The sequence below is a fragment of the Ixodes scapularis genome, unplaced genomic scaffold (assembly GCF_016920785.2).
Source record: "Ixodes scapularis isolate PalLabHiFi unplaced genomic scaffold, ASM1692078v2 PGA_scaffold49__6_contigs__length_1374808, whole genome shotgun sequence".
In the NCBI taxonomy this organism is placed as follows: domain Eukaryota; kingdom Metazoa; phylum Arthropoda; class Arachnida; order Ixodida; family Ixodidae; genus Ixodes; species Ixodes scapularis.
In genome coordinates, this window is record NW_024609878.1 from 173,048 (window position 1) to 188,111 (window position 15,064).

The following is a 15,064-nucleotide window of genomic DNA, read 5'->3' on the forward strand; positions in this document are numbered from 1 at the left end:
CGGCGCGGCAGTCCACGATCACCCGGCCCTGACCTACGACTTCTAGGAAGGACCGGGACAAAACAACCTGGTGACCCTCAGGGAGGGGCGCATTCTTTACTGGCGCAGTCGACAGGATCGTGGACATTGTCAACCGCCTGGAAAGGTTCCAGACGCCTGGGTTGGTGCGGAAAGTGGTGGTGTCAATCGGAAGGAGCCCAGGACCAGCCGAGACAACGAGGAGCGGTCCACAAGCAGCCTGGTACAGCGAGGCACGGCTACGAGTACGCCTGTGTCCGACAGCGGTGAAAGCCAAGAAGCGGACGTCGCGTGGGGCGATCGGCGCCACTGACCTGCGGGTTTGGCGGCGTCGACGACTACCTTTGGCCTGGGGCCTGCGACGGCGGTGAACGAAAATCAAGCAAGCGGACGTCGCGTGGGGCGATCGGCGCCGCTGACCTGCGGGTTCGGCGCGGCATCGACGACTACCGTGGGCCTGGGGCCTTCAACGGCGACAAAAGATTCAAGCCGGCGGACGTCAGCGGCTGCAATCAACGCCAGTGGCCTGCGGGTTTGGCGACATCCGATGCGACTGCGCGGACTCAACAGCACCGCCAGGTAAGTGGTCGTTTTCCCTTCCGTCGCCGGCTGACACCCGCGCACTTAGTTGCATGGCGAGGTATAACTGGCCCATTGGGGAGAGCCTCAGTGACGGAGACGACGAATGGTCGGATGGGGAAGCGATTCCGCTGAGCGTTCAGATAGCCCTCGTGAGGAAAAGAACGAAGGAGCTAGAGCTGGAGATACGACTCGCGGAGCTCCGGGCGGAGGAGCGGAGAGCAAGAGCTCGGCTTCTGGAGGGGCACAGTGAAGAGTCGCAGATTAATGCAGCGGAGGGCGCGGAGCCCGAGGCTCACTGCGTGAGCGAAACAGAACCGGACGCACGGGGCGACCCGGAGACTGCCATGGGGTCCGAGGCCGATTGTGCCGTACAAAAGCCGGTGACTGCCATGGAGTCCGAGGGTGATCGTGCTGTGCAGAAGCCGGGGACCGCCGCGGGGTCCGAGGCGGGTCGCGCTGTCCTGGGCCCGGACACTGCCTTAGCGTCCGAGGCCGATCTTGCCGTTCAGAAACCGGGGACTGCCGTGGGGTCAGAGGCCGGTCGCGCTGCTCAGGAGCCGGACACTGCCGTGAGGTCCGAGGTCGGTAGCGCTGTCAGGGAGCCAGAGGCTGTCGTGGAGTCCGAGGGCGGTCGCGCTGTCCAGAACCCGGACACTACCGTGGAGTCCAAGGTCGATCGTGCCGTGCAGGAACCAGACACTGCCGTAACGATCAAGGCCGATCGGGCCGCGCGCGAACGAGGGTTCTCCTGCGTCCAGGCAGCTGGACGGGAGGAGCTCCCGGAGAACCAGGGGTCGGATCTGGCGCTGGGGAGACTAGCGAATGCCGAGGTCGCGAGGGGGGCTGCCGCAGTTGCTCCTATCGCTCAGATTGGACTTCGGTGTCCCCACGACAGGTCTAGTGGGGACGGTGTGACACGGCAGGTGCCACCAGGTGGGCGGCGCGGAGAGGCGCCGGTGCAGGCGCACGAATCGCCGTGGGGCGACTACCTCGGAGCTAGGAAGGAGATTGCGCGCCAGGGGGGCAGAGCTGGTTTAGACCAAAGTGACCGCGAAGCGAGCGCCAAGCACACTTCCGCGTCGAGACCGAGCCGGGCACGCCTTCGAGGGCCTAGAGGAATCTTTGGCGAGCATCACGACCCTCGCGGCACCCGACACAGCTGCTCGAGTATGGGGCGCGTGTATGCTAGCAGGGAAGCGTTTTCTTTCGCCTATGCACGTGGTGTCAGCGGGCGTGCATGTGGGAACGCGATCACTGCCACGGCAATGTGAACATTTGCATGGAAACATTTTGCGGAACAATACTGTGACACATGTTTTGGCCTGTTGCTTGGTTTCTATTGGGATCCGGGAGTGTCCTATGTGATGTTGTTTTTGCTTTTTTGTTTGTTTGTTTGTCTCGTGGAAGCTGCTGGTTGCGACCGGTCAGCTGTTGTGTTTCGCAGAGATTCGTGCTGCGTCGCATATCCTTTGTGAACGTTTTTTTTTTGTGTAATCCTTTTTGCGCGTTTGTTTTCGGCGCAAGTGGGACGGCTTTACAAAAGAACGATGATGCTCGGGTTTATTTTTAGCGTACATGTTTTGTGGTTGTTCTGTTGCCGTCGTTTTGCGTACGGGGTTTTGCATGAGTTGAAGCATTTTTCTTTTTATCTTTCTTTTAATAGTGTCGCGACTGTTCTGTTATAATAACTGCTGGCCAGTCCAGAAGTCCTGGCACAGTTTTCAGGGTGGGCGTGTAGGAGTCGCTTGAGTATTTAATCGTTTCCTGGAAACTGAGGTAATCGACCTTCAACCGTTCGGATGGGGGCAGCCCGACGGCTCGCGCCAAGGATAGGGGAATGAGCGGCTTGAGCCCTTTTTAATCTTTGGCCCGGGAAGGAGACAGACATTCTTGCCTATCGTCGCGAGGTAGTGGCGACTTTGTCGTCACGGCGGGTTTCAGTGACGGCTTGTGCAGTCGGGGGACTGCTGCAATAAGGTTTTAGCGACGAGGGGCGCCGGTCTGGGTCCACCTGGACTCCATTACGCTTTACTCGCTAACTTCGAAGGACACGGCGCCAATTTGTTTTGACGCGGCGGAGTGGAAGGTGTTTTCCCCGTAAAGTAGTAAAGTATCGCCCCGATTGGAGAGTTCCCCCAGGGGTCTAGCATTGTTTCTCTTCTTAAAAAAAGGAAATAACGAGTTCGGTGGCCTTTCTGTGATTGGTGGAGGACCCGCTGGCACTGGGACCAATAGAATTGTATAATCGTCCTGATTGGACAGGCCCTGTGTCAGCGGGGAGTTTTCTCGTCCGCACTGGTGAGGAAACGTTGAGTTTGGACAAGCCCGTGCGCGGAGCAAGTTATCTCCCGCGGTCCGCCGGTCCGCGTAGCTTTGTCGCGAGCGACGAGCAGTTTCTTTGAGCCTCACCGTGCGCGGTGGGCATTTTGCGCCGAGGCGCGGTTTTTTTGGTCTTTTTACTGAAGTGAGTGGACAGTAGAGTCCTGTAACCAAGCTTGCTGTTGACGTTTCAATATATTTGTTTTTATCAATCGTTGCTCTCGACTTTGAGCGTGTTTCTTCGAGGCTCCGCCACCACCAACGAGCAAGAAGCGACCATCCTTCGCGGCTGCCCACGATCGCCCGGCCCTGACCTACGACTTCTAGGAAGGACCGGGACAAAACAACCTGGTGACCCTCAGGGAGGGACACATTCTTTACTGTGCCTTAAACAAAAATCAACATAAAATGAAACAAACATTCTAGTTGCCTTTGTGTGGCGCGCGGACTCACCAAAAATGGCTTAAGTTTGTTTTTGTTCCCAAAAATACACAAAAGAAAAAAAAAAAGAAAACTCGGCAATTTAGCCGCCACCAGTGTCCGGAACTGCACTTACGCAGCTGCCGCAGCCCACTGACGAGAAAACCCACAGCCCAGCGCAGTCGGGCAACACTGACGTATGTACACTCTCAACACCAGGGACGCGCGCTGTAAATCGGGTAAATCGCTTCGTTCGAGACTACCGCTGGAAAGAACGACGTCCCCCTGGCCATATAACTCATTTTCGCAAACCGCATTAGTGTAGCTTTGCCGTTATATTGTTTTTTAACAAATCTGTTGAGTTTAAAAAGAAACATCCAAACATCATATTATTCTTCCTTAGCCAATGAGGAGGAAAAAAACGGGAGCATTGTCGCGCTTTTTGTTTCGGGGGTCACTCACGTGGTAGCTGATGACGAGGAGCACGAGCGCGAGCACGTTGTACAGCATCTGGTACGAGTAGATGAGCAGCACGAGGGAGTGCGTCACGTGCGACGCGATGATCTCGGCCACGAAGAAAAGGCCGGAAAGCGCCAGCGCCGCGTACAGCTTGGCGCAGCCGTCGGACTCCATGATGGACGTCTTCTTGGCGGACACCGACGGCCGTGGCTCCGACGGCTGCACACGGACCCAAAGCAAAGAGACATTATCGCTCTCGCTTTATCCGGAACCACTTGAGTGTGCCCCACGCACGCATCTTCTACTCGAATATATCTCTTCGATCGTCGCGCTGTGGCCGAGTCAGCCGCGGAAGAGCACACTCCGTACGTTCGTGCGAAGATTGTGTTTTGATGTGGCAACGAGATAAAAGCAATGGCTCGCACGTGACGTCACTGCATCGTGCTGGTGGTTTTTCGTACTTGTTATTCCCGAGAAAAAACTAATTCGATGATGCGACAAACTGCGTGCTGCAAAATGTGCGCACTTAGCCTAAAGGGCACCACAGGGGCAGCAGATGCACACGCACGGCCTCCAGTACGCGCTCCACGCCTTCCGCCGTGCTTTGGGCATGGGCGCGCTCGAGGTGCACGAGACGCCGAAGCACTGGCGAAGGTATAGACGCTGTGCTGGAGGTGAGACAGCTGAAGCTCCTCTCTGCCAGTAGCTACAAGTCAGTAAATGAGCTACGCTTAGAGTATTGGCAGTCTGTTCCCGATATTGTTGCGGGTGCCGCCATCTTGGTGCTTGTGCAGAGCAGATGCAGCTACCGATCGTCATTATTCAAAAGTGCGACTTCTTTAGCATTACATTCCGCGTTAGAAAACTCATGCAATATAGCTTTGCTCTGTCACGAACTATTTAAACATTCGTGGAGGACGGAAAAGCGTTTCCTGTGATTTCAGATAAATCTTCAGATAATTGGCAACCATGATTTGAAGCCACAAGACGGATAAGTGTCGTTACTCTGCAGCGTAGCTTATTTAGTGGCACTATCAGTAACTATAGACGACAGCAAGCATATGGGGGCCGGACTGGTACCCCATGGGGGCAAGCACGTGCAGCGTGCGCGTGAACATAGCTCTGGCAAGCTTCCAATAAGGAGTATTCACTGGGCGCCATATTTGTGGGTGCTGTTTAGAGCGCATGCTCAGAACGAGCCCCCATTAATAGGCTGCTAAGACCGGCCATTTTGACGGTGTAGAATGCACGTTGCCAAAGAACCCTGGAAGCTAGCCTTCAGCACGCGCTCAGCGGTCGCGCACACAGCTATGGCCGCCAGTGAATACTTCCTATAGACCCTTTTCAAAAGTCCGCGCCATCGCCTGTCCGCCAATGCTTGCTCACCAACTCCGAGCGTCTATTGGACACGAGTGTGACGTCAGCGTTCGGCGAGGACTCGGATCCAATCACGGGCTTAATGTCCAAGCAATGACGACCGCCGAGGTTGCTTGATGGACTTTTGAAAAGGGTCTACTGCACGGGCTTGGCCGCACGAGAAGAAACATGACGGACGTCACAACTTTTTTTTTTTTTTTGCGTCTGTTCTTTAATAAAATTTCACGTTTCAGTTTTTTACTGCCCTTCTGTCGTCGATATAACTCAGTCGACACGAGAGCAGCTGCAAATGAGTTCACTCTGAGTCATTTGATAGCGAATGTTATTTTGAGGAAACGTCATCAAATGTCCACGTGTACCAGCGCACAAACGACATTAGGGGCAACTCTCATTCCCTGCAAATGTCATTCATTTTCCCGTGTAACGTAGGTAAAAGTGGCAAGAACTCAGAAATAGTACTTAAAAAGAGCCCGAGAGAGCTCAGTAACTCAGTCGCCATGAAAGAAAAAACAAATATATCGCAATTTAACTGCATGGCATCATCTATGGCAATTTAACCACGTGGCATCTCTATCGCAATTTAGATGCACGGCATCTGCGCATCTTCGATCTATTCCAATTTTCACGGGAACTTCTGAGCGGCACCTTCTATTGCCATTTAACTGCATGACATCTTTTTCTTTGCAATTTAAGACATCCTCTATTTCAATTTACCTGCACCCAGTGTGTCGAACCGAAAAAAATACGGGTTCGGTTACGGTTTAGGTTCAGGTAAATTTATTTTGTTCCGGTTCAGTTCCGGTTCGATTAATTCGATCCGCGAACCGGTTCGCGAACCGGTTCGGGGCGTTGAACCGGTTCGGGGCGTTGAACCGGTTCGCGAACCGGTTCGGAAATTATAAATGAGAAATTGCAACATCAAAATAAATTACAAATAAAACATCTGAAATCAGCACATACGAAACGGGATACATCGTAGTGTAAGGCTCAGGTATTTCTACCAGGATTGGTTTCTTTATGTGCACTCAAAGGTTACCTCACCGACGTTTACGCATTCGGACTTCATCTATTTGGGTCCGACGCAGTAGCTGTAAAATCCGCGATCTCCTTACAAACGCACTTACAAGTAGAACTCGCTAACTATCCCGCCACCTCGGCGTGTAAGTAATTGAAGGAACAGTGGGGAGAAAATACAGCTTTCTTTTTTTAGCCTTCGGTAACTCAAATTAGACCCTTAAAGAAGTTTTCATTAAACAAGATACGGAATATGAAAAACACTTCACCGAAGGCAACGCCAGAAGGACGTAATAGGATAAATATTAAAACAGAAGAGTTCGCTGTCTCACAAATATGTTAGCTTCTAAGTGCCTATACGAAACCGGATGCATCATTATCAAACTCCACAGCTTTTTCTTTTCTCATTCCGATGGAAGCAAGCTTCAAGAACTCGCGCGTTCTAGAAACGTGTTATGAAATGAGCACACAGCAGCATTTAGGGTTTACGAGATTCTAAAAAAATAAAATCCCGTGACGCGATTTTTTTTTTTTTTTTTTTTTGCACAGCCTTTTAATTCTTTTTCTTCCGTGCAAGCGGCGACCAGCGCAATACTGGTTCCTATGTCAAGATTCATGGATGCAGCGTTTGTCAAGATTCATGGATGCAGCGTCTATATTCCTAAGACTGAGTGGAGAAGAAAAATATGTAAGCGAGGTGTGTGAGAGTTGACGGCACTTAAAAAACAAATGGCATTGATAGCACATTCATTGTCAACAGCGCGTGGCCGAACCGTTTTGACATGAGCCGGTAACCGTTATTTTTTTTTTCCTGTTCAGTTCCGGTTCGGGTTCATCGCGATAACAATATAACGGTTCGGGTTCGGGTTCAGTTCCGGAAAAAATACCGGTTTGGTTCCGGTTTTCGGTTCGGTTCGGTTCCGATTCGACACCCTGCCTGCACCGTCAATTTATCGCGAGTGCCACGAACGTTTCATTTACTCTAGACTAACAAGCTGACTTTGCCGTTCCTCGTCAGAGGCCAAACTTTGTTACACGGATGTTAATATAGAAACAACTTAGTATTCCCTGGAATGGTACCTTGTATGCACCCGCTCCACAGAGGAAATTATGCGAATGCAGGAACGAATGCCATTGCCAGTCTGACTTCAACACGTACACAACCTAGCGATGATTTCACTTATGCAGACCGAAAAGTTGCGCAAGTGTTAAACCAAATGGGTTGCTCGTTTCTTCCGCATGTTGATACGCTCACACAAGGAGTGTTACGGGGTGTGGACTAAGCAAAGAAATTTCTTTTCAAGATCGTTCAATGTAACGATAAGTGGCGGATTTCATGAATAATATTTGGTGATGATACAAGCTTTTTACGCGATAATAAAGCGGACATTTTTCAAAATGTGGCGTGCTTCAAATTCGTTTTATTTTTTTTTTATTTTTTTTTTTTACGTTGCTAGCCTAGCTTCCACAGTGCTTGAACTCTGTCAAAGCTAGTTGCGCGAGTGCATGCAAATGAGGCGCAAACGACAAAACCACGTGCTTCCGCAGCAATGCGGGACAGCTGCACAGCTACGCGCTAGCTTTCACAATGTAGCACAAAATAGTTTGCGCAGACTATATATGTGTGGACTGGGCACTGGGTGCGGGCTATCTAAAGAAAAAAACTCTTTTTTTCTTCTTTCTCTGCCGAAATTTGCGTTTGCAGACTGAACACCGGGTGAGGTCTACGATCCGGAACGCATACGACGTACGGAATCACGAAAGAAAACAATACGCACAGGAACGACAGCGTCGCCGGACGATGGTTCCTCCGTGATGTCCTCCCCTACCTCCATGCTCGCGTGCTTCCCGTATCTGACCACTGGCGACGTTACAAAGTCGGTCTCGGTGGCCCAACAACGCGCGTGTGGCGGGGGCAGCCCCCCGGGGCCCGACGCGGGGACTCCCGCTCGCTAAATAGAAGCGGCCCGAAATAGTCGCAACCGGTCGCTCCATCCGTGAACGCGAACAAACCGAGCTGGAACCGAGGCGCGCGGTGTCGGAAAACCCGCCGTCCTGCCAGAACGATCACCACCCGGTCGCCGCCGCGTCGACGAACATCGACGACGAAAACGTCCCCGCTCCGTGTCCTAACCAGTCGGGATTTCATAATCTTGTATGTCGGAGGTCGGCAACCTTTTTCGCTGTACCGGGCCAGATCGCCGCAAAGCAGAGTCGGAACGGGCCGGACGGATAACCGGAGGATTTTCGGCCGGTGGAAATCATGCCCAACCAACATCGACGCCTCGGCACATGCAGCTAAATTGAGAATTGCAACTGAACAACTGCAACGTTCGCCCGGAATGTTTAAGATGACGGTCATGGAATATCAGTGAGTATACTAATTAGGCTTTTGGAAGCGTATAATTTTTATTCAACGGCTCTATGCTTTTCTTTTTTTTAATTCAATTTTATGGGCCACATTCAAAAAAATTTTAATTTCTGTGTTTTTTTTTTTTTTTTTTAGAAAGTTACGGATGAGTGTAATTGCCTGGGGATCATAAAGCGAAAATCAATTTGAATTTTGTTTTTTGATTAAAAAACTTTTATTCCATGGAATGTCCCAAAAAGTTGGTCATGAAATGATAATAAAATAATACTAACAAACGCAAGCGATGTGTGCAGATTAAGCGCAGTTTTTCTTGATTTAGGAACAGGTATGCGTAAGATTGCTCGAGACACCTCTTGGAAGATTTGCGTTGTTCAATATCGATTGCCAAGATTGTTCCAACATTGGCATTATTAAAGCTACTAACTCAGAGCAGTAAAGCGTTTTGAAGGTGCTTATTTCTCATTTGCAAACGCACACTTCATTCGCTTCATTCTGGAAAAGTAATAAGAAACGTACGCAGAGCCCGCTGGGTGGTTCGCTTGCTTTTCACGCGTTCCATGTCCTCTCAGTTGGGTCAGTAAGGTAGCAGAGTCCCGGGTTTCGCTTGCCTTTGCTTACTGTATATTCCGACTTTTCATCTCCTGCAGATTGATTTCAGAAGAACAGTTCTCGGTAGTGTGCAATAACAAAAGGCAAAAAAAAAAAAAAAAAAAAAAAAAGTTTGATGGTTCTTTGACTCCCGTTGTCGAAGGCTCCTCTGATGTAGCACGACTGGCTTTCGTTCAACAACCAGGCTCGAAATGTCTGTAAGAGCACCTGTTTATCCACTGAGCTCGTGGATGCATCCTCGGTTGCCGCGTGCTTGATTTGTATAAACGAAGCTCGGTTGGACCTTCCAAGGACCCGTGACATCTGGCGGCGAAGATATATATATATATATATATATATATATATATATATATATATATATATATATATATATATATATATCTGTGTGTGCGTGTGTGTGAGTGTGTGTGCGTGTGTGTGGGCGGTTTCATTTGGATTCACGCAACGAGTGGCACTCGTATTTTTTTATTTTGCTTCAAATATTTATATTTCATGGCGCATGTTCCAAGAATAACAATCCTTTTTATTTTAATGTCCTGACATGTTAGTTTCTGAGAAAACAAAATTTCAAAGAAGCGGGAAAGAACGACGAGGTTTTGACGATTGTCGTGTGTGGCGTTTTTGAATCATTCTTAATGTCAAAGTATTCAAAAGAGAGCGTCTATATTTTTTTAGTGTAATATATATGCAAGTAGGTAAGACGTCATTATAACTACTGTTTATTATTAATTGCTCCAATCTTCGTAAAAATCTCCAAACATGCCTCCGCGAACAAGTGTGACCTAAATTGCGGATTTTGTTTTGAGTCGACTATGTTTAGTATCGCTTTTAAAATAATACCACGTGTAAAACCTTTCATTGTCTTCCACATTATGTAAAGTGTGTGTCTAAATCACGTACGAGTACTGAGAAATAAATTATGAAACAGAAAGGGTTTTCACTTTTCGTTCAATTTCAGCACGCTGTATAAAAAAAAAAAAAAAAAAAAAAAAGCATTTTTTAATTTTTTTTCTCGCGTCACGTTCTCTTTGCGCTCTTCTTTTTAGTTAAAATACATTATTTTGAGGTATTTGCCTCTGTTTTGAGTTTTAAGCCTCTAAATATGCTAAAAAAGAGCAAATGCCGATGGTGGGTTTTGTCGATCTTTCCTGTGGCGTTTTTGAACCACTCTCAATCTCAAAGTATACAAAATAGAGCTTCTATATTTTTTTGTTATTGTAGTCTATATGCAAGTCGGTAAAACGACATTCCAAATACTATTTATTATTCGTCGACCCAATCTTTGTAAAAATCGCCAAAATGCCTCCGCGAACAATTGTGACCTAAACTGCGGATTTTTTTTGTTAGTTGACTATGTTTAGTTTTGTTTTTAAAATAAAACCACATGTAGAACCTTTCATTGGCTTCCACATTATGTAAAGTGTGTGTCTAAATCACGTACGAGTACTGAGAAATAAATTATGAAACAGAAAGGGTTTTCACTTTTCGTTCAATTTCAGCACGCTGTATAAAAAAAAAAAAGAAAAAAAAAAGCATTTTTTAATTTTTTTTCTCGCGTCACGTTCTCTTTGCGCTCTTCTTTTTAGTTAAAATACATTATTTTGAGGTATTTGCCTCTGTTTTGAGTTTTAAGCCTCTAAATATGCTAAAAAAGAGCAAATGCCGATGGTGGGTTTTGTCGATCTTTCCTGTGGCGTTTTTGAACCACTCTCAATCTCAAAGTATACAAAATAGAGCTTCTATATTTTTTTGTTATTGTAGTCTATATGCAAGTCGGTAAAACGACATTCCAAATACTATTTATTATTCGTCGACCCAATCTTTGTAAAAATCGCCAAAATGCCTCCGCGAACAATTGTGACCTAAACTGCGGATTTTTTTTGTTAGTTGACTATGTTTAGTTTTGTTTTTAAAATAAAACCACATGTAGAACCTTTCATTGGCTTCCACATTATGTAAAGTGTGTGTCTAAATCACGTACGGGTACTGAGAAATAAATTATGAAACAGAGAAGATTTACACTTCTCGTTCAATTTCAGCACGCTGTATAAAAAAATTATTTTATTTATTTATTTATTTTTTGCTTCGCGTTTTCTTTACATCTTTCTTTTACCCTGAATACATTCCGTTAGAGGTATATGCACTGGTTTTGAGTTTTAAGCCTCTGAATATGCTAAAAAATGATTCGGTTCTGTTATCAACATGAATTTCGCATTAGAAATATAAAATTTCCCATTTAAAAATCGAAGTTTCCAATAGGAAGTGAATTTTACTCTAATGTTTTACAATATTATACTTTGATATTTCTAACGTAGTACAGATTATGTAGCGCCTAGGGTTTAGGCTTGAGGCCCCTCCAATCATGGCACCGGTGGAAATTGTCTTAAAACCCGCTTTCGGCAGTTGCGATTTTATAGTGTTTAGACGTTTGGCGTTGCAAACTTTTTATTATACGCCTAATTATTATACGCTGGCCAAAATAAGAGTGCAAACAAAAACGCGACGCAAAAAAATGTAATTTTTTTTTTTTTTTTTTTTTACAGCGAGCTGAAATTGAACGAAAAGTGAAAACTTTCTCTGCTTCATAATTTATTTCTCAGTACTCGTACGTGATTAAGACACAAACTTTACATATGTGGAAGACAATGAAAGGTTCTACACGTGGTATTATAATAAAAACAAAAATAAACATAGTCGACAAACAAAAAAATTCACAATTTAGGTCACAGTTGTTCGCGGAGGCATGTTTGGGGATCTTTACGAAGATTGGATCGATGAATAATAAATAGTAGTTGGACTGTCGTTTTACCGACTTGCATATATATCACGATAAAAAAAATATCGAAGCTATATTTTCAATACTTTGAGAGTGAGGGTGGTTCAAAAACGCCACACACGAAAATCGTCAAATCCCACCATCGGCATTTGCTCTTTTTTTTAGCATATTTAGAGGCTTAAAACTCAAAACCAAGGCAAATACCTCTACCGGAATGTGTTCTGGCTAAAAGAAGGGTGTGAAGAGAACGCGACGCGAGAAAAAAAAAAAAAATTAAAAATGGGGTTTCTTTTATACAGCGTGCTGAATTCGAACGAAAACTGAAAACCTTCTCTGTTTCATCATTTCTTTCTCAGTACTAGTACATGATAAAAACACAAACTTTGCTTAATTTGGAAGGCAAGGCAAGGTTCTACACGTGGTATTATTTTAACAGCGATACTAATCATAGTCGACTCAAAACAAAATCCGCAATTTAGGTCACAGTTGTTCGCGGAGGCATGTTTGGAGATTTTTACGAAGATTGGAGCAATGAATAATAAACAGTAGTTATAATGACGTCTTACCTACTTGCATATGTATCACACTAAAAAAAAAATAAAAGATTGAGAGTGATTCAAAAACGCCACACACGACAATTGTCAAAACCTCGTCGTTCTTTCCCGCTTTTTTTAGATTTTTTTTCTCAGAAACTAAACACGTCAGGACATTAAAATAAAAAGGATTGTTATTCTTGGAACATGCACCACGAAATATAAAAATTTAAGGCAAAATAAAAATACGACTGCCACTCGTTGCCTGAATCCAAATGAAACCGCCCATATACATATAGGTGAGGCAGAGTTTGAGAGCAATGGACCGGGAAAATGTTATAAGACAGAGAGATCCGTACTTGCGGAGTTGCTATGCTAGGAGTTTATTGTATGTATTACGACAGTTGCGCCGAGAGGCTCGGCTTCGTGAGGAGATGGCATATATATATATATATATATATATAAATAAAGGGAAGAAAGGGATTGCCTAAGATGTACTCATGTGTTTATTGGACGACGTTCCGAGCGGACTCGGCTTTTCATCGGGATATATATATATCAGTGTGTCGAACCGAAAAAAATACGGGTTCGGTTACGGTTCAGGTTCAGGTAAATTTATTTTGTTCCGGTTCAGTTCCGGTTCGATTAATTCGATCCGCGAACCGGTTCGCGAACCGGTTCGGGGCGCTGAACCGGTTCGCGAACCGGTTCGGAAATTATAAATGACAAATTGCAGCATCAAAATAAATTACAAATTAAACATCTGAAATCAGCACATACGAAACGGGATACATCGTAGTGTAAGGCTCAAGGATTTCTACCAGGAATGGTTTCTTTATTACCTCACCGACGTTTACGCATTCGGACTTCATCTAATTGGGTCCGACGCAGTAGCTGTAAAATCCGCGACCTCCTTACAAACCCACTTACAAGTAGAACTCGCTAACTATGCCGCCACCTTGGCGTGTAAGCAATTGAAGGAACAGTGGGGAGAAAATACAGCTTTCTTTATTTGAACTAGCCTTCGGTAACTCAAATTAGACCCTTAAAGAAGTTTTCATTAAACAAGATACGGAATATGAAAAACACTTCACCGAACGCAACGCCAGAAGGACGTAATAGGATAAATATTAAAATAGAAGAGTTCGCTGTCTCACAAATATGTTAGCTTCTAAGTGCTTATACGAAACCGGATGCATTATTATCAAACTCACAGCGTTTTCTTTTCTCATTCCGATGGAAGCAAGCTTCAAGAACTCGCGCGTTCTAGAAACGTGTTATGAAATGAGCACACAGCAGCATTTAGGATTTACGAGATTGTAGGAAAATAAAATCCCGTGACGCGATCTTTTTTTTTTTTTTTTTGCACAGCTTTTCAATTATTTTTCTTCCGTTTAAGCCGCGACCAGCGCAATACTGGTTCCTATGTCAAGATTCATGGATGCAGCGTTTGTCAAGATTCATAGATGCAGCGTTTATATTCCTAAGACTGAGTGGAGAAGAAAAATATGTAAGCGAGGTGTGTGTCAGTTGACGGCACTTAAAAAACAAATGGCATTGATAGCACATTCATTGTCAACAGCGCGTGGCCGAACCGTTTTGACATGAGCCGGTAACCGCTATTTTTTTTTTCCGGTTCAGTTCCGGTTCGGGTTCATCGCGATAACAATATAACGGTTCGGGTTCGGGTTCAGTTCCGGAAAAAATACCGGCTCGGTTCCGGTTTTCGGTTCGGTTCGGTTCCGGTTCGACACCCTGATATATATATATATATATATATATATATATAAAACCTCGCACTGGCCGTTCTATGCGTCGTTCATTCATATGCCAACCATTTTGATAGGTGGTGAGATTGTAACACGCGATCATGCAGAGGAACTACGTACGGTTGCGGAGGCAACGTTGAAGACATGCGCACTCACCTTAGGTCCTCGCTGAAGCTGCCAACACTTGGGACCCTGTTCTAACCAGGAATGCAACGCATTGGAAGGTTCTGACAGTGTACACGTTCAGCAGTGGATGCAGCTTCTTTTCGCGCTCTTGGCACGGCACTGGCGGTTTCGTTTATCAAACGCCAGGGGCGGCGAAGCGCCTCGCGCTCGATAAGGCTCTCAAGTGGTTAAGATGCTCTTTGGAACAAGAACGCCCTGACGCGAGTTGTCAATCGGGTGCAGACAGCACGCTTTAAAGGGATAACCGTTATCTGGATTCCACAAAACAAGGCGACAAAAGCGTGCACCGGGATGCTGCAACCATCAAGACATCACTCATACAATGATATATCGAACGGATGACCGTATTTTTCAAACAAAGGAGGCGCATTTGGCAGATTTCTTCACGTCTTTTTTTTTTCCGAGAAGGAGAGGGAACGGCCTCGCGTCTTCCCCGTCTCGCCGTCTAGAGGGGGCGAAACGAAGAGAGGAGGAAACGAGATATCTTGACGTCACGCGCCTCGTGGGCCTCGTTCAATCTCGACCTTTTTTTTCCAAAACTACGGCCGTCGATTAGACATATCGTCTTACGAATAGTGTTGTAGGGATTGTAGCGTCCCGCCTACAGCTCCTGCATTGTTTTCTGAAATCC

General features: G+C 46.1%; 1 protein-coding gene across 2 annotated transcripts in view; it reads right to left on the reverse strand.

The window, feature by feature from the left end:
* The window catches only part of LOC8035468 (zinc transporter 1), a 30,153-nt gene extending 15,607 nt beyond the window's left edge, over nt 1-14,546 (reverse strand). Inside the window, exons 1-2 of one of the 2 annotated variants that reach the window (XM_042293167.1) lie at nt 14,404-14,546; nt 3,802-4,017 (exon numbers count right to left, since the gene is read on the reverse strand). In XM_042293167.1, coding sequence (XP_042149101.1) covers nt 3,802-3,972 — 171 coding nt within the window. In that variant the 5' untranslated portion in view covers nt 3,973-4,017; nt 14,404-14,546. Of the gene's footprint in view, nt 1-3,801; nt 4,018-7,967; nt 8,142-14,403 lie in introns of those variants that run through there. The other variant, XM_042293166.1, reaches the window with a different exon arrangement.
* Between the last annotated feature and the right edge of the window lie 518 nt (nt 14,547-15,064).